Source organism: Corvus brachyrhynchos, unplaced genomic scaffold (genome assembly GCF_000691975.1).
Source record: "Corvus brachyrhynchos isolate BGI_N302 unplaced genomic scaffold, ASM69197v1 scaffold1, whole genome shotgun sequence".
In the NCBI taxonomy this organism is placed as follows: Eukaryota; Metazoa; Chordata; class Aves; order Passeriformes; family Corvidae; genus Corvus; species Corvus brachyrhynchos.
The window spans coordinates 3,658,170-3,683,201 of record NW_008237222.1 but is presented as its reverse complement, the minus strand read 5'-3'; the positions used below and the strand labels follow the sequence as shown (position 1 = coordinate 3,683,201).

General features: G+C 39.6%; 1 protein-coding gene across 2 annotated transcripts; it reads right to left on the bottom strand.

The window, feature by feature from the left end:
* Positions 1–376: 376 nt before the first annotated feature.
* Positions 377–16,475, bottom strand: KCNK13 (potassium two pore domain channel subfamily K member 13). Of its 2 annotated transcripts, XM_017728988.1 has the most exons (3): positions 16,373–16,475; positions 1,606–2,020; positions 1,409–1,499 (listed from the first exon to the last, which is right to left on the bottom strand). In XM_017728988.1, exons 1-3 carry the CDS (start codon positions 16,458–16,460, stop codon positions 1,493–1,495), a joined length of 510 nt encoding a protein of 169 aa, XP_017584477.1. In that variant the 5' UTR covers positions 16,461–16,475; the 3' UTR covers positions 1,409–1,492. The 2 variants fall into 2 exon arrangements, with proteins under 2 accessions (XP_017584476.1, XP_017584477.1); XM_017728987.1 differs by having other exon boundaries at positions 377–2,020.
* Between the last annotated feature and the right edge of the window lie 8,557 nt (positions 16,476–25,032).

Genomic DNA, 25,032 nt, shown 5'->3' with positions numbered 1-25,032 from the left:
TTGAAATTTCCTTTCTAGTCATAATGAACACTCAGAGCATTTCATTGAGAAAAACGGGCAGTTAAAGCATTCTCCCTTTCCCTAATCAAGACTCTGTCATTATTATCACTGAAAGCCAGAGAAACAAGTGAAGAATGACAGAGTTACATGAAAGAGAAAAAGGACACTGCCAAAGTGATTCGGTGGTCACAGTCATTTACAATAACACTCTGGATGCTGGTATGGCAATCTAATTGCACACTAAAGCCTGTTGTGTAAACTCAGTTACTAGTTGCATTTCACAATGCTGATGCTTCAGTCACAATTGAAGCGAATACGAACAGAAATTTTGAAAGTCTTTGATTGCTATTGTGGAAAAACTCATACCACTCATCAGTATGTCAATTTTCAATTTAATTTGACTTTTTTGAAACAGAAAGACACAGTGATTCAATTCTAGAAGAAGAAGTGTCCTTGAAAAAAATCATGTTTTGCAAATGAAGAAAATAAAACAAAAGTAGGATAAACTTTTATTGTATCACTTTTGACGGTATCCTCTTATAGGAAAGACTAAATAAATTCTAAAGGCAAAATTCTCTCCTCATTCACAATATAATAGCTCCAGAATATACCTACCACCTTTCATACTATTTTCTATCAAATTAGATCTGCAATATCACAAAGGCTGATTCATCTTTTGGACTCAGATAAGTTACTTCCAGGAAACAGGCATGATGAGAGTAAGACAGAAAGCTCCAAACACTCTCTGAATTAAGAATATTTTCAGTAGACACACTTGGTTTCTTCCCATCCCACACATTTCTTATCCTGACATCTGTATTTCACATAAATGGAGAAGAAAAGAACAGGACATGGAAATTTTATCTGAAGACTAAATTAAAATCCTCCTGCAGTAACCTGCGTGAGGAGCAGAATGATGGGGAAGAAGAAAGGCTGGGACTGGTGCAATGCAAAAGCATTAAGTGACAGCCCCCAAAAAAGTCAAGAGGTCTTCCATCAGGAGGTATGCTCTTCACATGATCCCACCCTCTGGTGGCACTCTCTCCCTAGCTATTTCACTTGAATCATGTTGTTTCAATATGTGTTGAAATGGTTCATACTGTTTCACTGTTATTACTGTTATTATTTTACCTATCCACACTTGTCTCTGCCAGTCTGTTATTCATAATTGCTAGAGCTCCAACCCCACCAGAGAATCCATTTTGCTTTGAATTAGAGCTCATTTGCCTTGGATACCCATTAGCAGTTTCTGACAGCTGTTTCTGCATGATGGCCAGTGAGACTTTATTGGAGGCCAGGAAGTCTTTCATGGAGATCATCTCTCCTGACAGACGGCGTCCGTCCGTGTCACTCTCATTGACAACGTCAGTCTCGATGGAGATGTTTCTCCGGCTGCGCACATTTCCTGGCATTACTACATTCCTCCGTGAATGAAATAATCTTCTTTGGCATCTGTGGCAGCACTTGCAGGCCAACTTCTTTAATATCCAGTTTATGGACTGCTTGATGACAATAGAGATCACATTAAATAAGGAATAGATGCAGCATACCCCCATGAGTATGAAGACAAAGTTGCCAAAGCGGTAAAGACCTTGGCTCTCATACCTGATGTTCTGGCTACTGACCAGATCACCAAAACCAATGGTGCTGAAGGCCACAAAGCAGAAGTAAAGTGAGTCAAAGTAACTCCACCCTTCAATCGGTGTGTACATTGCAGAGGCACAGCAGGAAATGATGAGGGATGCTACACATAAAATCAGCATAACATAGTACACGGAGGGCTTCCAGCCCGCCAGGCTGTCCACCTCAGAGGTCCCTGAGCCCCTCCGGCCGTTGTGAGGGAGAACCCCTTTCCTCCTCAGCTGTCTTTCGTGGCAGGACTTCATGACGTAAGCTATGACAGTGATCAAGCGCTCCAGGAACAGGTTAAAGAACAAAATGGTCCCTGCACATCCTATAAGGCCGTAAAATATCAGAAAAATTTTGCCTCCAACGGTGGCGGGGGTGGTCATACCAAACCCTGGAAGACAAAACAGAACAGTTGAAAAAATAAACCTGTAGGTACCATGTTAGGACTTTCATCACATGCAAGACTGATGAACTGGTAGCAAATCCCTGTGGTACAGCTCAAAAACGTGGTTTTTTGAGAAAAAAACATTCTCCCCAGCTGTTACCGACTTGTGCTTGACTATGTCTGAGCTGTAAGGGGAAGGAAAGCAGGCCAGCATTTCCTCCAGAATCAGAATGAAACAAAAAGCAGAATAAAACACACGGGAAGGAAAAGAGTTTAGAGGAGGTCTGAATTTTGGTCTGGTTGCTAGGTTCACACTTTCCCTCTTTGTGCTTTGGATCACTTCCAGGCTTTGGGGTTATCACAGCTGCTTTGTTCTCTCTGATGCTGTTCTGCACCATGGATCTGTCCCAGGGGTGGCTCTTGCCTTCCAGAGATCCATCTGCACCCAGCCTTTGGAACACAAGGTGAAATTTCTCTGAGGCTCACTTGACTCCTGCTGTTAGTGCAGGTTGCATATCACCCAGCACTCACCCCTCACTGTAGCCTGACCATGGAAGCCCAGGCTGGGAGCACACACCAGATGATGTAGCCCCTGACAGGATCAACAGCCCCTCATGAGAGTCCCAGTAGGAGTTAAATATGCCCTGCATCTGACCCTGCTGTCTGTCACCCACTGTCAACTCCTTTTTAAATCAGCATTGCTGAAGTTTTTCTATTTCTCTCTGTCCCACTCCACAGTTCAAGTCTGCACATGGATCTTATCAAAAGTCCTCTCTGGTCTGATTCCCTGTTATGGGATTTCTCAGGCCAGAGGTGCTTCAGTCTAGTCTCAAATATTTCCCATCCTAAAGCCTGAAAATAGTAATTTTGTTTTGGTTAAAGCTGTTGATAAGACAATCTTGCTTTAATAATATATTACTAAAGAATAAAAAGATGTCCAGAACATCGTTGAGAAAATTGGAGTAACACTCATGACAAAACTTTGCTGTTGTTTTATTAGGATTATTAAATGATTACATAACTGACCAACTGAGCAAAAACAGGTTTTTTTTGAGGAGACAGAAAAATCACAAGAAACACTGGGGGTTTTTTTCTTACGCTTTGTAACTATGACATGCCAATTATGAAATAAAAATGTTGGGCTCTGAGAAGTAAAGGAAAATGTAGTCAGTATGATACACTTGTACTTCAAAGACAAGACAAGAGCAGTGTGAAAAGACCATGTTTCCAACAGTGCTGAACTGCACCCCTCTTCCCTTCACTGGCAATCTGCTTCCAGCACAGATTCCTCTCTAGCACTGGTCCTGCCTCACACTGTGAAGTGACAGCCCTCACCCTCACCCTTCCAGCTCGACCCCCACTAACAGCTCCAAGTGTGGGCTCTCCAAGGTCACTGCACTTTTGTCTGCATCCACAATCAGACACCAAGTGGTCCTACAGGAGGCTCCAGCCTCCTCCTTAAATTTCTGTGCTAGAGAGAGCTGGACTGCGGCTCTGTGGTGTGCCAAACAACACAAGTGAAAAACCACACAGACAAAACCTTCTTGTGACAAGAACTTTTTCCTGCTGTTGCCTTTGGCACACAAATATTTTCTCTCGCTTTCCACCCTCCTTTTCTGGTCCATGACCTGATCCCCCTATAATTCTAGATTTAATGCTTATTTTCTGTGCAGGCTGGCTTATATGCAAGTCATGACCTCCACCCTGTGGACAGACACATAAAAATCAAGGGACAAGAGGAATCTCTCAGCAGCTGGTGAGATCTGCCCAAAGCAGCTGTGGGGAGGGAAGTGAGGGGCTGCTGTGTCTCTGGGCCGCTACGTCCCTTGAAGAAGAGAAGCAGCTGCAGGCTGGGCAGAGATGGAAAGGTGGGGAGTCCCTGGCCCAGGGTGAACAGCATTAGGGACTGGCAGCCATCTCCCACAGCATAAAGCAAATTCTATGGGAAGAGAAATGCAGTTAAGGCTCACACTCCCAGGGTGATTTTATGCCTTTGCGTTGCTTCCCACAGATCCCTCTCAGGATCCCACCACTGGCATCATGGCCAGAGCCTGAAGTCCTCAGGCTCGTTTTTTTAGTTGACTGGATTTTGTTGCTAGGTCTGTTCTGTAACCCACTAGCAAAGGCTTTACAAAGGTGCTCAATAGGCATTCCAGGGAATTATGGTGAACCATGAGTAAATGACTTAGCGAGCAATTAGGGCACCAATGTGACTCATAGAGCACAACAGCGACAGAGCAAGAAGTTACACTGCAGACTGGGAAGCAAATACGGAATGAAATGATGAAATCATATAAAAGAGGAAGTAAAAGCAGTGGCTGACACTTGGAGAGTATTTGAGAATACAAAATTGCTTCTTGTGATGAAGAAAAAAAACAGGACACAACTGCAGGAAAAAAAAGGCAGATGATTTTATGTTATGAGAGAATGCTGATTAAGTTTAGTGAAGATTATTTTACAAGTTGGGTGACATTTCTTGAAAGCACTGTTTCAAGTAGCAATTGAGATTATAGTTAATCAAGTGGAAATCAGATCATTCTGAGTTGGGAAAATAGAATGTTTTTAAGGTACTAAAAGGTGTTTCAATCAATTTGTTAGACATGTCTGCAGATACAGCATTGGATTATCACCACTGATACAAATGCATGACAAATCCTAGCTTCACCAGCCCAGCAATGAAGGCAGCATTCTTAGTAAAAATTTCAGGATCCTATTTTGAAATCAGTATAATACTGATTTGCCTGTGTCCCATGATCCATTGACTACTATAAACTAGTGTGATCTTTCCTAATATTCAGCTGAACTGGTCAAGAACATTCCTTATAACTTCAATTTTCCTCCAAATATTGTGGGTTTGGTTTTTTTTTGATTAATATTCTTATTAGTTCTGAATTTCTCTGTAGCAGATGTACTTTTTCAGAGGTTGGAGGAAATTTAAACTCCAAGTAGAGTCAGTAAAAGTTTTCTACACACTGCACATCTCCTATGGGAAAAAAAAATTTTAGGTTTTGTTTTGGCAGCAAAATTTCTATTATGAAGTCTGTTACTGCAAAGCACTCTAAAATTCACCTGTGTGTTTCGGTTATATTGTGTAGATATTCCAAAAGGATACAGTTATGTAAAAAAACAACTAAAAAGTGAAATCACATTGACAGCATAATATAATCATGCTTCATTTTTTCTTGAAGTAAGTACTGGGTATTAACGGAAAAAAGCAAGCAGCTGCAGTTCTTATCAATAGGCAGTTTGATAAGAAGGACTGAGGTCCAACAGGAAGTTCTCCTAAAGCAGAATCATCCAACAGACAGCAAACAGTGAATAACATCAAACAAATATTAATCTCAATCTAACAGTAAAAAGATTATCTTGAAATCTAACAAGAGGAAACAGGCATCAACTGCTTATTCCAGGCCAATATTAGGTCATTTCATCTCTTCTGTTGTGAACTGCTCCAGTGCTACCAACTTCTGTAAGTGTTTCTCCTGGATCATTACCCACACTCATCTCCCTCTGCCTGGTGACACATGGTTTGGCATTTTATGTTTTAATTCTGGATGTCCTGACATTCACAGGTTACATTAATTAAGACTTCAGTTTACATTTCCAGGTGCACCTGGTGCCATGAAAAAGAATGAGAAATAGTTCATCAGTCCTAATGCCTCATGAATGAAGCCTGGGGTGCCCCATATAGCGTGTGTGTAGGGAGACTGGGACAGACATTTTGATTTCACAGTTAATTTTAGATTGGGTCTTCCTATTGTTCTGCAAAACATCTCTCTTTTCTGAGAGGTCTCATTTCCTTTTTGAATGTGTGCAGTTCACTCTTCCTGCCCTTCCCACAAAGAGGAAGTAGGTAGAAAGAGGGGGCAACACTATAGCAACAGTGATGAGTCATTGTGATGTTAGAAATATAGATATTAACACAAAACAGCGTTCCAGTTTAGCCTACAGTCAGAGCTCTTTGTGATGTTGTGTCTGTATTCCTAATGTATTTTAGGTTTATTTCTTTTTCTCTGTCAGTTCTGTTTAGACACTCACTGGGGAAATGATGAATTTTCAGTGAAATAGACACTGGATAATAATTGAAGTTCATGATAGGTGTGAATCAAGCTAAATAGGACAAACAATTTCAACCACAATGAAAAAAATCAAGAAAATAGTAATTAGTAAAGAGAAATAGAGGAAGTCTTAGATACCTGCAGAGATGACCCTTCTTTTCTCAAACACATTCTGTACTGAACTATCTACATAAGAATGTTTTGTGCTTCTAAAAGAGACAGAAGAAACAACTCTAACAGAAGCTGTATTTCAAAGACTTCATTGAGAAAATGTCCTGTACTTTGCACTTTTCCAACACTGTGCAGACACCAATAATTTGGCAAAATTCACTTCTGCCCTGATAACCTACTCTGGTGCTCTCTGAGCAGGATAAGTAGTCCTAATAAAACTACTTCTGCTGGAGTAATTCTTACCTGTAGGGACTCTTGTAGGAACAGCTAAAGGACTCTCAAATCTTGTAACATCACTGCAAGCTTGTAAAATTGTCCTGTTCCAGAAAGGAAGGAGGACATTAAGTCCTTCTTTCCAGAAAGAGAAGAAAAAGACTAATTTCTTCCACTGTATGAGAGGAGATGTCCATGGAAGCAGGCACGGTGCTGTCACAGCTACCTGACAGCAACAAACCTGCACTTAGGTCCAATTTCTGATATGAAGAAATAGAAACATACACCCACACACACATGCACGCAGACACCTCTGATTTCCCATCAGTGGAAGAGCAGTATCTGAACTGGCTGGTTAGACATACATCCATGCATGTTGCCTAAAACATTAATTTCAACATCTTGATCTTCTCTCTTATGAGGAAGGGAGAATGAGCTAGCCATGAAGCTTTCTTTTAATGAAACAATTATTTGACAGAAGAATATTTCACCGGGACAGCCTGGGGTGTGGCATCATTTATTTAATTGCCAATGCTATTTTCTTGTGTGGATGGCTGTGTGGTGGGGAAAGGCTCAGCCTGCCCAGGGAGGCAGAGATACATGGCTATAACAACATTCCTGTGTGCTCTATGCTCTTCTGTTTCCAGATTTGTCTGCCCAAGCAACCTCTGCACCTCCTGCACTCCAGAGCCGTAAAACCTGGAAAAATGTCTCCAGGGCTATTTGAGCTGAGTCATAACTGCAGACAGACTGCTATGATGAGTGCTCAGCTGCTTGGTGACCTGGGACCTGCCCTGAGTGCTACTGCTGTACCTGCTATGTCATGCACAGGCAGGCTGAGAGAGATGTAACCTTCTGCAGACCTCCTGGCAGGGTTCAGTCCCTTCCAAAGGGACAAACACTGATGCTGGAACTCATGGTGTAAGATGTCTTGATGAAAAAATATATATATGAGATTTTTTCCTTCTCTAACTTGTTTGGAGACTTGTCACACGTGACAGACAGCCCTCTTGACACTGTTTCAATGAGGCTGAAGAGCTGGTTGGAGATAATACTTTGAGGACTACATGGATGCTGTGCTCTGTCTGTGCCACCATGGGGACAGAAGACTTGTGTAAGAGACTGGGCATAACATTTGTTGCCCTCTGAGAAAAGGCTTCTGTAAATGCAACCCTGTAACACAGATGTAGCTTAGTGTCACACCAAGTGTGTGAATGGGACTTCAAGGTTAGAAATGCCAAAACCTTGGGCTTTCACTGATTTGTTCTGGAAGGCATAAGAAAAACTCGTTTTGTGTTAGTGTGTGAGGCAGCGTCTCTGTTTAATACAAAAAAGTTCAGCTCACTGAGAGCCACTGTTAAACTCTGCCTGGAGAGCTGGATGCGTTTTACTACCCTTCTCTCATTTCACATATAGAAACTGCATGTTCTGCCTTCAGCAGAAACCTACCTTAAGAAAAGCTTCCAATGTTAAGGAATCTAAAAGACATAAGAAGAAGGAATACTAAAGGGACAACATTAAATGAACAATGTCATCAAAAAATCAGTTTTAATAGACACCTTGAGGGGTCTGTTGACACCTCTGTTATCATGTCTATGTAGTCCTTAAAGAATACATGACTGTAATTTTCATTATTGCAAGATTTTCACAAAAGATAATTTATGGAAACCTTGCCATTCTGTTTTATATAATTAAGGTTATATTTTTAATTTAAGGTTCACTCCAGGTCTTCTGTAAGAAATGTACACAGCCTTGTTACAGCTGCTGTGTGATCATAAATTCAATGTATAAATGCTTTATGCCTACCTTCAGGTTTCTGTTTATAATTTTTATGTAGTTTTTGATGCTGGAGGTGCTAGGTCTAGTGCCTTTCCATCATCCCTAGATAGATTTGTACCTGTGTACAGCTTTTGTGTTACTACAGGGATAGAACAGGGCTCAGTTCTGAAATACCTTATTACTATTTTCAAACTTTGTAACTTGTTGAACAGTCATTTAAAGGTTTTTATTTAGCCTTAAAACATATAAACATTTATCTAATTTAATAACATGTATTAAATTAATATTTGTATTTAATATTCAATCACATTTTTGTTTTAATATGATGTATGAAAAGGCACTTGTGCCTGTATGTGCCTGGCCCCAAGACAACCTGAAATCCTTGCTCAAATGTACTCAACAGCTTCTGCCTTGGTATGGGTACAGTAATACTGACAAGTGTTAGTTCTGTGGACAAGATTCGCATATATATATGCAAAACGGAAAAATATACAAAATTACATCTGAGTCAGATATATATACATACATAGAAACCGTTTTTTTTGTTGAATATAAACATTTCTTTTCTATTGAATAGTCTGCCTTACTAACAAATAGCAGTAACTTCAAGCCATAATTCACCTTGGCAGGATAATAGTTTATCTGAATTGTGAATGTAATGAACACTGTTTCAAGGGTTTGTTTGCAGTCATTCAGTCTGTGTAAACATGATAACCCCAACTACCACGGAATAGGAGCATAATGCTGTGGGTTCATTAAGCTATGGGTATGCCTACTCTAAAATTTTCCTTTTTAAATCACACAAAGCTGCCCATATTTCAAGAATTTTCAAAGGTTAGTTTAAATTTTCTTACTATTACTTTTATTGTTGGCATGTACAGCTTTTCTCTGGAGTAAATCTTTAGCATGTCTTCTCATTTAGGGGTAAAACTACGGGAACTAAGGCAGGCTTTTTGGCTCCCCTCAGGGGAAAAAACCAAGTGGTGCCTACTTGAATCCTCTTGGTGACCTGAGCTTGGGGACATACTGTTAGTGGAGGCAATTTTGTAAAATTAAAGCTCTTCTCTGGCTTTAAATACCAACAATTTTAAGCAACAATGTCACTTGTGATTCAACTAAAGTAAAAATATTTCAGCTGTGAGTATTAAAAAAGTAAAGAAAATAAAAAAGTCTGCAGTATTACAGGCTGTAAGGAAGCTGGACACAGATAAGAACTTATTTTTGGTAAGCTGAAAAAACAGTGTATGTGCAGGTGTGTTTGTGTGTGATTACATTTTCCTAACCAATTTCAAGCCTTATCTTGATGTCAGAGAGGAAGTTTGGTAGCCACCGCTACCAGAACCACCATGTGCCAAAGACTTCAGCATCGCTACCTCCCAGGAAACAAAAACCTCACCCAGAAAATTAGGTTGGCCTGATGCTTGCATACATCAAACTAAAAGACAGATCAAAGGAACATAGCATAAAAGACAGTACAGATACTGCTTTAGTTTCTCTGAGACTGACAGAGAGCCCCAAATAACTAAGAATAAAGGAAAAAAAATCATAGTACCCATGCAGGTGCTTCAGGGCCTACAAATATAAAGCAAAGCCCATGAGCTCACACCATATAGGAAAGGCTGTTGGTATTGTGTGTAGTAAGGATTTTTAAATATTCCATATAAAAGCAGAAGCAGATATTAATATTGTAATTAAAATTTTAAAAACTGGCAGAGGATGACAGACAACATTATCAGAGATTTCAGTGAATATTCATCACTGGAGAGCTGGTGATGGAGAAATGACAAATCTGAGAGTGGTTGCAATGAGCATATGATGATAAACTTCAACTTTGGTTTTACTAACTCTGAATTCCTTATCCATTAATCTGTGTCTCAAAAGCTAGGACTTATGAAGGGGGCAAAGGCTATTTCTCACTTTTTTGACACTTTGAAAGCAAAAAACTTATTCTGGGGTGGGGGGTGATAGATGGACACTTGGGGAAAAAATCTGAGTTTGTCAAGTAATCATAGAATTACAGAATGGTCTGGGTTGGAAGGGGCCTTCAAAGATCATCTCATCCAATCTCCCTGTTATGGGCAGGGACATCTTCTGCTAGATCAGGTTGCTCAACCTGAATAATGTCAGGCTTCTCCAAAGACTATACCACCTACAAAAAAAGCATTTTTGGCACCAGGTACAAAAATGTCAAGACAAACTTAAGATACCATAACGAAGAAAAAATCAAAGAAATGTAACAACAGTAGAAAGCACAGTGAATTCTGGCTCAGAGAAAAGAGTAAGTCATTGCTGAAACCTTGTGCTGGCTTCTATCCACACAACAGCAAGGCGTGTACCTTCATTTTTGAAATGTCTGGCATTTTCAAAACATAAAAGCACTTGCTAAGTCCCTGGCTCATGGACGTCCTAAATGTAATGCATATATCCCTTCCTGTGAACGCAGAGATGCTCTTTTAGTGACAGCTCTAGTGGTAAATGTCTGTAAGACAAACATAAGTTCAGTGACCAAGTCTACTCACATGATTTTAATGGGTCCAAACATTTATGTAAAACGGGACCTACATGTAAAGTATGACAGGGAGGTTCAACACTGTGCTACTCCAAATCCTCCTAAGCAACTCTGGTTTGCTGTCAAAGTGTTGTGCCATTGCAAATGTAAAAACACCCACAACACAATACCTATTTCAAGGGCTGAATCTCTTCTCACCTATCTGGGTGATGATCAGTCCTGCTCTCTGTGCATCAGACATATTCAAGATCTCAGCATTTCCTTACCCACGCAAACAGTTAAACAAGGACAAGACAGGCATGCAGAGGCAGGGAGAACTGAATGAGATTATAGCAAGATGTTAAGGAGTAGTTAAAAGCCACAGAGCTAGGCATTTTCTGATATAACTGAACAAGTGATGTAGTAAGGGCATTCCAAAATCAGAGAGTGGCTAAGGTTGGAAGGGACCTCTGGAGACTGGCCAGTCCAGCCCCCTTGCTCAGCAGGGCCTCCTTTGCACCTGGTAGGTGCCCAGTTGGATGGGAATTCATCTAGAGGATAAAAGGCATCTCTGGCTTTCCAGTCAGATATTTATAGATTTGTGGAAATAAAATCATACTTCAGTGATGTCTGGAAACTGAGATGTTCATATATACAAAGATAAAACTGCAGTGAATCCTTTCAGAGGCAAAATTGTGAAACTGTTTCTGAAACACTTATGATTAAAGGTTAAATGGCCCATAGTAGCTTTTGACATCTTTATTTAAAGATCTTTATTAAAATTATTCATTTATTTTAATAAGTCTTTACTTACTTTCTCTCTGCTTTATGAGCTTTTTCTCTGCAAGTGGGTTAACTGAATTAACAGCTTTTGTTTGTGAGCAATTACTGCACTGCTGTTGGAAGTGTCAGCCATTCTAGAGGAGCTCTCCTATCCACCCAGAGGTATCTGCGCTACCTGACCCAAAAAGGGAGATTTCCAACAGAGCTTTTGAGAAGACTTCATCTTCTCTGATGACAATTCCTGAATGGAAATGATAAGGCTGAAAAATACAAGAGTAAAAACTTTGTGGGTGAAATGCCTGGCTGAACTTTGAAGAGGTTACATGAACTCTGGAGGGCAATGTAGCATGCTACTCATTTTCTTGAAGCCTGAAGGTCATGTCCCGGCCTTCATGCTAAGGAACAGGGATTTCAGAAAGGCCCATCTTTTCAAACATTAGTGTTTAGAGAAGGAAACACATTTTAAAAAGCAGAAAGAGAAATTTATCACAAGATTCATCCTAGAGATTTCAGATTATTTTGGAAGATAGCTTTTCCCAGTCTTGTGGAAGCTCTTAAGCCTGGAAGAAGGAAGGTTCAGCAATTGGCAGCTTATGTACAACACTCAGCTTTGCAAATACCTTTTTCACAGATGTGGCATGTTTTACTTGCTACTGTTAATGATGATCAGTTAAATAACTACATTTAATTAAATTTTTTTTTCCTATCTGCTTATGAAAATGGTGAAGCTGAGAAAGCTTCAATAAACTAAATATGTTTATCCAAAACCACAGTAGTATTGTCTATTTAATTCATTAAATATTCTTCCAGAGGAAGAAAAAATGCCCAATTTACTCCAAATACAATCTACTTGTAAATTTCAAAACCCTTGAAAAAATGACAAAGTAAAGTCCTGGGTCTTTCTAGAAGTTTTGAACATGCCACCTGTACTAGTAATAGGTTTAAGGTTTAAGGGCTTCTAACCTCATCATTCACAGCACTGAACAGCACATTTTGCTTTGGAAAAGACACACATAATTAAATAATAGGATTTCTTAGGACTCTAAGTGTTCAGTGGCTAACTGTGTGAAAAGAAATCTGAAAGTTTTGAGGCCGTTTATCAAGTCCTATGTGCACTAAAAGGACTCTGTGCCATCTTTTGTCTCTCTATAATGGCTTCCTAGAAGCCAAGTCCAAAACAGTTTGCCATATATGAAAAGGCAATAGTGCTTTGATACAGCATACCACGTACATGCTGAAAAATAGGTACAAAATCCTGTGCCACAAAGGACTCTTTTCTAAAATAAAAAGCCTGTTAGTGAAGTACTTGAAGAGACTGAGTCTATCAGACTTGTGAAAGAAAGGTTTTTGAACTACACAGAAAAAAATCACCCAGCCAGGAGCTGAACAAATTAATGCTTTCAAAGTCACAGCAACTTCTTTAACAAGTAGAAAAGTAAGTCACATTCTCCAAAGGAGTTTTAAATGAAGAGGAAAAGATTATGCTTTTACGGAGTGTTTTCAAAAAATTCTCAACACGTATGATAAAGAATGATGTAGACAGAGAAAAATTAACCCGGTTTCAGCAGCATAGGCAGACCACAGCTGCCAAACTCCCACAAGTGCAAAATATAGAAAAAAGCCCTCAAAACAAAAACACACCAGACTGTGCTGTGTGTTGTCAGGAGTATAATATGACTTAAATATATATTAACATTAGAATGTTGAATGACCATATTAGCTGGTCCAGTGCAAAAATATTTTTTGAAATAACAAAAGGACCAAAGAACTGGCTAGTAATTATTCCAAAGAACTCGGCTTCATCAAGGCAATTAGAGTTCATGGGGTGCTGATACTTTAATGAAAACTGTTGTTGACCTGGTGATGCCACATTTTGCTGTGTGCTAAATGTTGCTGCCTTCCAGGATCTTTGGGAACATGTGAAAATCTGTATCACACATACTGGATTTGACAAAACTCACCACTGTCCTTTCCTTTCTGGCCTCCTATAAAATGAAAATTGGCTAAAGTACTTTTTGTTCAGTATATTTATAAGTGTGTGTATATATATGTGTATATATATACATATTTTTAAATACATATTTAAATATGTGATTTTAAAGTTTGACTTTGAATAACGTTTTGCTTTTTAAGTGCCACAATGGATGTTTTCTAAGAAATGGTTAAAGAAAATCTAGCAAAAAAAATAAAACCAGCCACCAGCTGTCTTGCAGTCCCAAGAGTGATGTTTTGCTTACCAACATGACAATAGCATTCTTTACCAGATTATGTCTGGGCTTGCTAAAACATGTTTTTCTATAATCTTGACATGTTTTTGGCCTTATGATTTATCTTTTTCAAAATGCACTGCTAATAGTTCTCCTAACAGAAGAACTGGAATGACAAGCTTTAGGTAATTCAAAAGACCACTTCAGAGGTGGGTCTGTGCAAACTTCATGAAGTTCAGCAAGGCCCAGTGCAAGGTCCTGCACACAGGTCAAGGGGATCCCAAGCACAAATACAGGCTCGGCAGAGAATGGATCGAGATTAGCCTGGGGAGAAAGACCTGGTGGTGTTTGTGGATGAAAAGCTCGACATGGCCTGGCAATGCATGCTTGCAGTCCAGAAAGGCAACCAGATCCTGGGCTGCATCAAAAGATGCGTGACCAGCAGATTGAGGGAGGTGCTTTTGCCTCTCTGCTCTTGTGAGACCCCATATGGAGTGCTGTGTCCAGCATTGTGGCCCCCACACAAGAAAGATGGACCTGATGGAACGAGCCCAGAGGAGAGCCGTTAAGTTGATCACAGGGCAGGAGCACCTCTCCTGGGAAGACAGGCTGAGAATGTTGGGGTGGTTCAGCCTGGAGAAGAGAAGGTTCTGAGGAGACCTTACAATACCTCCCAGTACCTAAAGGGGGCTTACAAGAAAGATGGAAAGAGACTTTTGAAAAGGGAATATAGGGATAGGACATGGGGGAATGGCCTTAAAGTGAAGGAGGGCAGGTGTATATTAGATACTAGGAAGAAATGCTTTACTCTAAGAGTGGTGAGACACTGGACAAGTTGCCCAGAGTTGTGGACTCCCCATTCCTGGAAGTGTTCAGGGCCAGTCTGGATGGAGCTTTGAGCAACCTGGTCTAGTGAAAACTGTCCCTGCCCATGTCTGGGGGGTTGGAACTAGATGATCTTTAAGGTCATTTCCAACACAAACCATTCAGTGATTCTATGAAATGATAAATCCTTCTAGTTAAGAAATAAAGCTTCCAGTGCTGTCCATGCTAAAAAGCATTGAAAGTACCTAGTGCAAAATCAAACATAAAATCTATCCTTATTTCAACATTTAATAAATATTCTGGAAGCGCATGCATGGTTCAGGGAAAGAGGAATGAAGATGTCTTGCTGAATGAATAGCAAATTAAACCCCATTGATCTCTGTGAATGTGCACTGACAGATGAGCCCAAAGACATTAAGACACCCTGCCACCCCAAAAAGTTTTCTTTTGTGTAAGATCTGTTATTGCCCATGTAACACTGATGTTAAGGTGTCACAAGACAGAAGATCTGAATACTTGAACAACCTTTGGCTACCAACGACAGCTGTTTCATATGCATGTTTTAGCCAATTCATGTTCTCTTCCTTCTATCCTCTGAACAGCAGTTTTCAATATCAGGACCTTTTCAACATTCATTTACAAGACCCACAGCTGACAACATAATGATTAAAGCGGAAGATATCTTAGCAGACCTTCTACTGAAGACATCACTAACAAAAACCCTGACACCTTGCTTCAAGAAGTACCTCAGGAATTGTACTGCCAGTAATTGGTCCAGCTGCTTGACCATCTGTGAGTCATTACCACACACCCCACGCAGTATTTGGCAGTGCAGAAGGCCTAGCAATACCTTCACGTCCTTCCCAAAACCTGGTATGGGTGCAGCCTGTAGATTACCATGTTTGCTTAGATCTTCACTGAGCAGGTGAGCTTATTGAAAGTCATATTAATTTCCATTTCCATGTCTAGTAAACTTGTCTTGAAAAAGATCTGCTGTTGGACAGAGGGTCCACAAGCAGAGAAGATAGCTTCTAACATCCACATCCAATGATTGTGTATGCTGAGGGAGTACAAGGGGAATGGACTGATGACTTTGACCTGGTGTGCATTCCCAAATGGCATCATCTCCTGCTGCTTTTGGAATGACACAGGACTAAGGGGACTATTGATCTGGCTTTGCTGGGAATTTTTCTTGTTTTTATAGGAGCTCTGCTTCCCTGCTTGCTCAGTCAGGATTTGCATGTTATTCCAACTCTGCTGCACATTCTATCCTTCCTGCCTTCCATCTTCTCCTTTCATTTTTGGTTAGATGTTATACTTTTTTTGTGTTTCTTAGCAAAAAATTAATTCAAGCTCAGAAAATCCTTTTAACCTTGCTTCATTACTTAATAAAGCATGTATATTAGAAAATAGCTACTATGAAACATCTTAGAAGCCTCTAATTAATCAGCTTCCAGCATTTCATAGAGATTAAACATGACATACTTACTGACACAATAAAAAACAGAGATGAGGGAGGCTGGGCTAACTGACGTCATGCACGATTGAATTTTGGATACCTCCTACCAAACAAATTTTGATGTGAGAACCAATGTATTCTCATAAAATCATTAAGGGATATTAGCAAACCAGATTTACTTTACTGGATGTCAATTTAAATTTGAGAACAAGATTCTGTGGCTAAAAATACATAGTTTGAATGGCAAATTACTGTAATGTCTCCATACATTATTAGGGTACATGTTTCCCTTCAATACAGAATAATCATGACTACACGTATTTTAGTTTTTGTTCACAACTCAATTATGAAAACACGCAGTGCTCTGTAGATTACCTCCTACATGTCTTGCCACAGCTGAGGCCTTGGAGCTTGTGGGGAAGAGGATGTGCAGTTCTTCCACTCTTGTCTTTCTACAAAACATTCACAATTTCAGTTGAAGACTTTGCCATTTTTACCTTGGAACAATTGTGTCTGAGGAGACCTCTGAAGCTTCAGGCAAAGACACCATTTGCTTTGCAGCCCATTCAGCACATGGGATGGTTTTTTTCAGGGACGTTGCTCACCTCAGATTTACTGAAAGCATCAATGCTTATGGAATATTACTTTTGGTACATTTGAAAATGCAACTTCAAAAAACCCCAAACTTCTACCTTTTATATATCACCATAAAAAGCATCCTTTTAAGGAGACTGTACAGTTATGCTTCTTATAGTACAATTTAATATTGCTTTATTTGTTCTACTCGGTTAGTAAATTCTGAGGTTTTATTACGGTATCCTCCAATTAATTTTCTTTTAAATAGGCTGAAGTGACTGTTTTTAAACTCAGCAGTGTGAGGGCAGGCAATTCAGCATAGTTACAACTTAGGGATGTGAGCAGGTGTGAGGAAATGACAGATTTATTCCAGTGCTGTAGGAGTAAGCACATGTCAACATAGTCTGCCCAAGGATCAGGTCTTCCACAACACAGTGATACCAACTGATAGAGCATAGATTTCTTTAAAAATGAAACATGCTTTACTGCTTTGGCTTGTAAAATGCTAACACATAATTTTAAAACTTCTGTATCCCCCATTTTACACAACCTTTTGTTGCAGCAGTGCTCTCTTTGGAGTGAGCCAAAGCATACAGTGCTGCCTGTACTGATCCCCGAGAGCTGGGTCAGGCACACAAACAATTTGACAGGCTGAAAAAATTTAAAACCTTGGCTTGACTGCTTTGAGTAGGAAGGTATCTTCTGAGTAAACTTTTCTACCCACTGCACTGGCTAAGGAAAATCTGGATTCCCACTACTGTTTCCATAAGCTTCTCTTCCATGATTTACACACCTGCTGTGTATTTTCCAAGTCTCTCTAAACCCCATGTTCTACATGACCAATAGAAATTCACTTTCAGTTTGAGAAGCTATAATATACTTCTATTTTACCATGTTTATTAGAGATCTGCCAAACACACTTCTTTTCTAATTTGTGTTTGAACTTGAGAACAGCAATAGCTGTAAGAACAGTGATAATATAATTCCCACCTATTAAGATAAATTAAGGGCAATGAACACCAAATAAGAAAATGAAGGCATTATTACCATTGATGGGGGGCAGGCTTGAGGATTTTGAAGCCTCAATCCCCAGTTTTGAGCTGCACCACTATTGTGAGTAACAACATGCCAACTTCAGCTGTTCTTGATCAGAGACCTTGCCACGTCCAGCCTTGTTAATTGCTGTTGCAGTTCTGCTATTTGGTCAAATGGAATTTGTGTAATCTGGTGGGTCAAAAACTACAGAACTATGGTTTCACAAGAACTGGCATATGCTGGGGATGAAGGAAGAAAAGAAAGAGAATGCAGAAGGAGCTTGGAGTGAGGATAAATGACCTGATGTAGAGTGCAGATCTGAGTCGAAACATCCCAATAGTTGAAAGACACTAGGACTTGAATCTCCAGGAACAGACTTGACAGATGCTGGCTCTGTATCCGCAATGGGCACTTTATATCAAATCCTTTATACTTTCACGAGATAGCAAATTTGAGTGCAGGACTCCAGTGGATCACTGTAAGTGGATCCCACCTACCAAGTTCTGCTTGAGCCTGGTTGCTGCAGTTATGCCAGCATCGCCACATAAATATAGAATTTGTCAGCTACACTGATTAAAAAATGTAGCTTTCTCAATTTACACTGATATTTGATAAGAATTTATCTCAGTGGTAATGGCAGCAGAGGCAGCTCTTGCCCACTTGACCCTGGCACTGTCTTTCTTGTGCCAGTGCAGCTGTCTGTAGCCTCACATTGATCCAAAGGAGAGGTTAAAAATCATAAAATCATAAAATGACTTGGGCTGGAAGGGACCTTAGAGACCATCTCATTCCAATCCCCCTGCCATGGGCAGGGACACCTTTCACTAGACTGGGTTAGTCAGAGCCTCATCCAACCTGGCCTTGAGCACTTCCTGGGATGGGCCATCCACAACGTCTGGGCAACCTGTTCCAGTGCCTCACCATCCTCACAGTAAAGGATTTCTCCCTAATACCTAATCTAAACCTACTCTCTTTCAATTTAAAAATGAACCTTTTGTCAGAGTATTTTTAACCAGTTCAGTCTTGATCCAGCAAATTGCACAATCCCACAAGAAGCAGGCAGGTGTGAGAGAGGAGGTAGTTCTGGGTGTGAAAGGGGTTTGGGAAAATGGGGTGCAGCACTGACTCTAAAGAACATCAGGGATGGGGTTTCCACCAGACCAGCTCCTAGTAGGTAAGTGATTCATCAGATGCTTTTGGTGTTGGATATGCTGCCCTCTCATTCCTGGAAACTGCTGTTTTCTGGAGGTATGTTTCCTTCAGTCCTGCTCACTAGGGGAGGCTCAGAGAGCTGAGCTCTGCCAGTGCTGCTGCTGGCACCAGGGGCCTTTTCAAATGGGTGTTGCTACGGGCAACTGTGTATAGGAGAACATAGGCAGAGGCTGAGAAACCCAGAGGGATGGAGCAGAGAAGAAACAACAGCCCAGCAGTCTCAGAGCAGTTTTTAAATGCTGATAAAACAAAAAACTACAGCCAATGTGTCAATGGTCTAAAAGTTATTTTATTGCTCCCAGAAGTACATGTGAGTTTTCACCCTTCATAAAATGAAGGTGCTGAGGATGGGGAGCAGACAGAGAGGTACAGAAGCACAGCAAAGCAGTCAGCTCTGCACCTTCCTCTGCTGTCTTCTCTCCTCTCGTGAAAGATAAGGAGGAGCTGGCATCTGCAGAGGGAGATTTCTTCATCATGATCAATTTACTGTCTTCCTCACATCTAACAGGGCACCTTTGTTTTTGCTGTTGTTGTTATTTTGTACCCATCAGGGGAATTCACATTTAGGTTCTTTTAGAGAAATTTAGTTTCTCTTGCAGAGCATGTGACAGGAATTTGTACAAGCAAGTTTAACCTGAGCAGTTCAGCTCTCCAGGAAAAGAGCAGGTTACCCTTCTGTGTGACCCTTCATTGAAGAAAAATTTTCATTCTTTCCATTACCACAAAAAGTAGCAGAAATAGCTATTATACATCTGAGTTTAAAAGCTGACTTTTACCTCCCGTTCTTTTGCAACTGTATTGAGAAATGTAAGATGGACAGCTCCATGCATGCCACCAGGCCTCAGCTTTGTAACCTTTCCATGACTATAGCAATGAGCCAGAAAGCACTGTAAAAGTAAGATAACAGGTATGTATGCCAATGCTACTGCTGGCAACCTGTGGCAGTGTTTTTCCTGTGTCCTCCAGTTTGCCTTTTCCTGCTGTCCTGGTCTCTCCTGTGGATACTGATGCAGGGGAACCAGGAAGACAATACTGCTGCTTCCCTCTCAAAGGCCACCTGGTAAATCAAATAATTGATTTTTCTTATTTTAATACTCCATCCCATTGCTGTTTCCTTTTTTTTCCCAGATCCAAGATACCACATTAGCTTGCTTGCCTGTTTTATTTTTCCTTAGGCACTTTGCTGACAGAAGTCCAGGCAGTTCAGGAGGAGGGGGAGGAACTAGGACATTACACAAGTAGTCTCCTTTGCAACACACTTGTTCAGATTAGACTCCATCCACCTCTGTTTTGTATGACGGCAATTCAGCTAAATCAATCTTTTTTTCAAGTACGGCAAATTACTCACAAATCCAAGTAAGACTAAAGTCTCCTGGGATCTTATTCAGCCAAACATTATTCATGTGCAGCTTTGAGTTTCGTGCTTTATTTATTTATTTCTAAGGCAAGAAATTGACTGCAAAAATAAACAAGAATTTGTCCCAAAATTTGCAAGGAGGGCTTTAATAACTTATCATATCATACCATTTAATTTATTCTTCTATTTGCCAGAGGATAGAAGAAAGCTCTCTGAAGAAGTCATAGTAAACAGTCATTGACAGTTTATATTTCATTTTTTCAGTAAAGGATAACTTTATCCAAGCCAAACTTCAGTAAGTTGAACTAAATCACATCAGAACTGTCACATTTTCAGGTCTCCAAATATTTCCCATCATCTTTAAACAGATACAGTAAAAGTCTACTAGCAGCTCATAGAAACCTGAGATGGCTTCTAAGTAGATGTGATTCTACCTAAAGACAACATTCAGCTCTCCTGCTCCTGGTTTTTCTCTTCTCTCAATACAAATTGAAACCAACTCAAGCATTTATTTTTCTTCATTGTTAATTCAGCTCTCCTCCTCCTGTTTTTTCTCTTCTCTCACTTGATACAGGCATAATTTGCTAGAAATCAACAATCTTACATTCTTCACATTTTAAGATTCTCCCCCCTACTATTTATGTGCAGGTAAACTAACTGGAACATTGCAAGGGAGAATTACAGCTTTGTACACAAAACACAGAAGAGAACAAGATTCCACTTCAAAGCAGATGCACAGCACATGTGCATCCACAGATGGAACACTGTGTTTTAGCACACTGGATAAAATGCAATATTGACACCAAGAATTAAGAAGTAGTTGCTAACATTTCCCACTGTAGAACAAGTGAACAGTTCCATCAATACAAGCTTGGTTTTGCCAATTTAAAGTAACAAGATGCAGGAAATTGCCACATTTACTCTTCACAGAAAGTTAACTGTCTCTTCATGGGTGATGGATACTTTTGAGTTCTTTTCACACACTCTAAAATTTCTCCTTTTCTGACAAAACTTTCTCCTGCCTTCCAGGATGAATCCCACTGAGTGTCAACGAGCAATATTGTACTGCTATGAAGGGATGCTTCGTTTGAGCTTGACAGATAGAAATTAGAGCCTTTCAAGGGAATATGCACAGATGGTGTGTGGCTTATGCCTTGAAAAAAGTGAAGTGAAGACAGGAAACATGAACTTCAACTCTTCTAGAAAGAAATGCAGTTGTTGACGGCATGTGCAGATAAGAAGCGAGTGTGCAATGTGTGCAGTAAGGCTGAGTCTCAAAGACTTCCCCTTGAGCTTCTGACCAAAATGTGAATGACTGAAAATACTGTCACTATTTCCAAACACTGGCATATTTGCTTAGTTTATCCTATGGTGAGAAATTGTGGGCTTGAAGCTATGACAAATTGCAGTGCATGTCTTTGCTTCGAGAAATGAATAAACGTATGGATGGCCATTCAATCCCACTGATGATTCTTCATTGCACTTTCAATTGCAATGTATGGATCTGAAATTTTCTTTCAGTGATACAGAAGCCTGACCTTCTGTGCTTTTTATTTTTTTAATATATTTTATATTTTTTAATGGTCTAAACTGATCCTGATATAACTGGTTCTCTCAGTCTACAATACAAATCGAAACCAACTCAAGCATTTATTTTTCTTCTTCATTGTTAATTACACAGTCATAGACTACTGAAAGTGAGAAGAACAACAAGAAAGCATTTCATCTGTGGGTCTTCAGAGGGTTTTTTTAGTTAGTTTGCAATTAGTGAAAACAAGTGAGTTCTGCTTTTACATCTGGGCAGATTCCTGGGCAGCAATATACAACGCCATAATATTTTGGCTGCAAACACTACAGAAAACTGATGATTTAAAAATATTTCCATTAAATAATCACCATGTCTGCTACAATAATGTGTTTATCAGCATATGGAGTGGTAATAAAAGGCTAGGGTAAAACATTAGACTAACATTCTTTCTATTATTTAGAGTTCTATTTTAGAAGCTGGAGACAAATATCTTCCACAGAGCATCTTCTCATGTAGTTTGATGCCTAGAATGCAGAGAAATATGGAAGGAGTCACTTTTCCCCCTATGTAGCACATGAAGTTCAGAAAACCTGACACATAAAAACAGCAAAAACTGTTCGTGTCTGAAAGGGAGCACATTATGTAAGATAGGAGATTATGTTTAAAGCAACAAAACTGTTTAGATTAAGAAAAGAAATAGTTGTTTACTTGGAATTATATCAATATTCTTGCTGTCAATACTTATTGACATGGGAAAGTAATGAAATTCCCAGCAGGAAAAAAAACCCCTTCTTCCTAAATTCTAAAGGAATGAATCTCTGTCAATGCTGATGGACAAATTCTGCCCTAACTCCAACAGCTAAAATGAAAGAAACACTGAAAGTCTAAGCCGGTCAAATGATACAAACCCAACTGCTAGACTGGCTGTATCTAAAATCACTTTTCTGTTTCTCATGCAGTCACAAAAGCATCACAGACCCCTCCTTTTTCCTAAATTAGAATGATCTCTAGACTTTTCTTAGAAAAAAAAAATCTCATGATACCCTATTATTTTCATGACTTTTTCCTAAAAGCTCTATCTTCTTTCTCTACTCTTTGTATGTAGCTTGAAGCAAGAAAGACAAATCATAAACTTGACCAAGGGAGAGAAACCTGGTCTTTTTAATATATTTCAGGTGTTCTATTAAAGAAAAAAAAAGACAAAGTGAAAAAAAACAAGCAATGAAGCAGGATATTAAAGACAGACTGTCAGAACAAATGATTCGGTCCCCCCACATTACTTACTTTCAAACCAGGTGAGGCACAAAATTTACAAAATATTTCCTAATAATTTTAAACCTGTATGGGGTAACTAAAAAAACCCATTCCATTGGGTGAAGTATACAAAATCCCGTGCATTTGGAGTAAAATCTTGGCTTGGCTGAACTCAATGGCAAAGAATCACTCTGAAAACTGCAGAAGCTAATGAAATGATGATTCACAAGGCTTTCACACTGGTATTTGCTTGTACTTCTCATAACTCATAAACTCAAATATTATATTCCATTATGTATTCCATTGGAATGGAAATAGAATGTACATTCTACTGTGATTAAACTGAATCTCGCTGGAGTTGTATTAGATAATTAAGCATTTTGCCTAATTTGGCAGATATTTAAAACCAAGACATAGGAGAAGCAAAGTCTATCAGCTAGTGGCAAATCTTTGACTCCCTTTTCTTTTAACAACTTACAGCACTAATTCCTTGGCTAAGCAGACGTACCACGAGTATAAAACAAGTGCTTATCAAGAAAGCATATTAAAGTAGTAAATGCAGCAAAAACACACTGGAACTCATAGCATCTAACAAATTAATCCCATTGGCAAAAGGCATCTGCATGGCTGACCTCTGACTGACTTCCCATGCACAAGTTACTCTACATTTGACTGCACGTACACTTCCACAGCTAAAGCTGCCATACGCTGTTGCTGCAGGGGCAGAAAGGATGTACTGCAAAAGACCATGAACAGCAATGGCCTTACATTCCTGGCCTTTCCCACATTTCCAGCCTCCCTAACAAGGCAGCATGTTAACCCTGCAGCCTAGTCTGGGTTTGCTGGCTGGTTTCAGTGGCTGCCCCCACCGTTGTGTGCTGTTGCCCATGTTAGCACCACCTAAGTACTTCAGCACTTCTAAGAGAGCCAGGCACTGACAGTCAGACACTGCCTGCTACACAGTACAAGGCAATATGCTCAGCATGGGAGCCCCATGTCACAAGGTGGAAAAGATTGTAAATGGCACGAAATAAAGGCAAAAGCATGCTTTTAGAATTACATTCACTTTACCACTCCTGTGCTACTGTTTGGTTTCCCAGGGAATATAGGTATGGCATTATGGTGTTTGCCTGCCCAACATGGTGTTTCCCACCTCTGAAAATAACCAGGTAACTAGTCTTTGTAAAGGGAAGGACTGCTGCCAATTTCCTACAAGAAAATATGTCTATATCAATTAGACAGGACTTTAGTCCCCAAAGCATAATTATTTACACAGCTTATAAAATAATTAACTCTATTAGTGTATATTCTCATCTGCCATGCACGGATGTTCGCAGAGGAAAATTTTACACTAGCCAAAGGGTTTGGTCTATGTTACATCACTTCTTTCTTATGCCTTTGTAACTCCACTACAAAAAATCTGTTTACACTGGGGAAACACAACGATGAGTCAGACACCAAGATAGAAAATTCAGTGACTTATAAATGTGCTGTCAACGACAGATGTAAAACTTTGCACAAATCTAGAAAAATGCACTATCTAGAAAACAGAATAAATACTAATTCATAAGGTTGAAAAAAATTAGGGGAAAACACCAAAATCTCCAAATCATTTCAATAGCTTAGTTGAGTAATAAGCTACATAATACTTCAGCTACATTACTTTTATATTACACAGAAAAAAATATGAAAATATTCTGAAAGCTACATGTTGGACATAGCTTTTCTGTTAAAATAAAGTTACATGGTATTCCTGAATTTTAAGGAGGATTCTTATTATATCAAGATTTCTAATTCACTGAATAATTATTAAATTGGGTAAAATATATCATGCAGTACGATCTGCATAACTCCTAGCAAAATATCACTCATTGACTCATAACATAATCAAAAATCTTTTTCTGTGCAAGAACCATATCTTACCAGAAGAGGTGTTACATAGATCCCTCTTCTGCTTATGACTGAGCATGTCAGTTCCCTCAGCATCTCCAACTGTAGTCCATCTCACACTCTGCTTGACACAATTAAAATCTTGGATGGAAGGAAATAATAAGAAAATATTCACAAAAATTT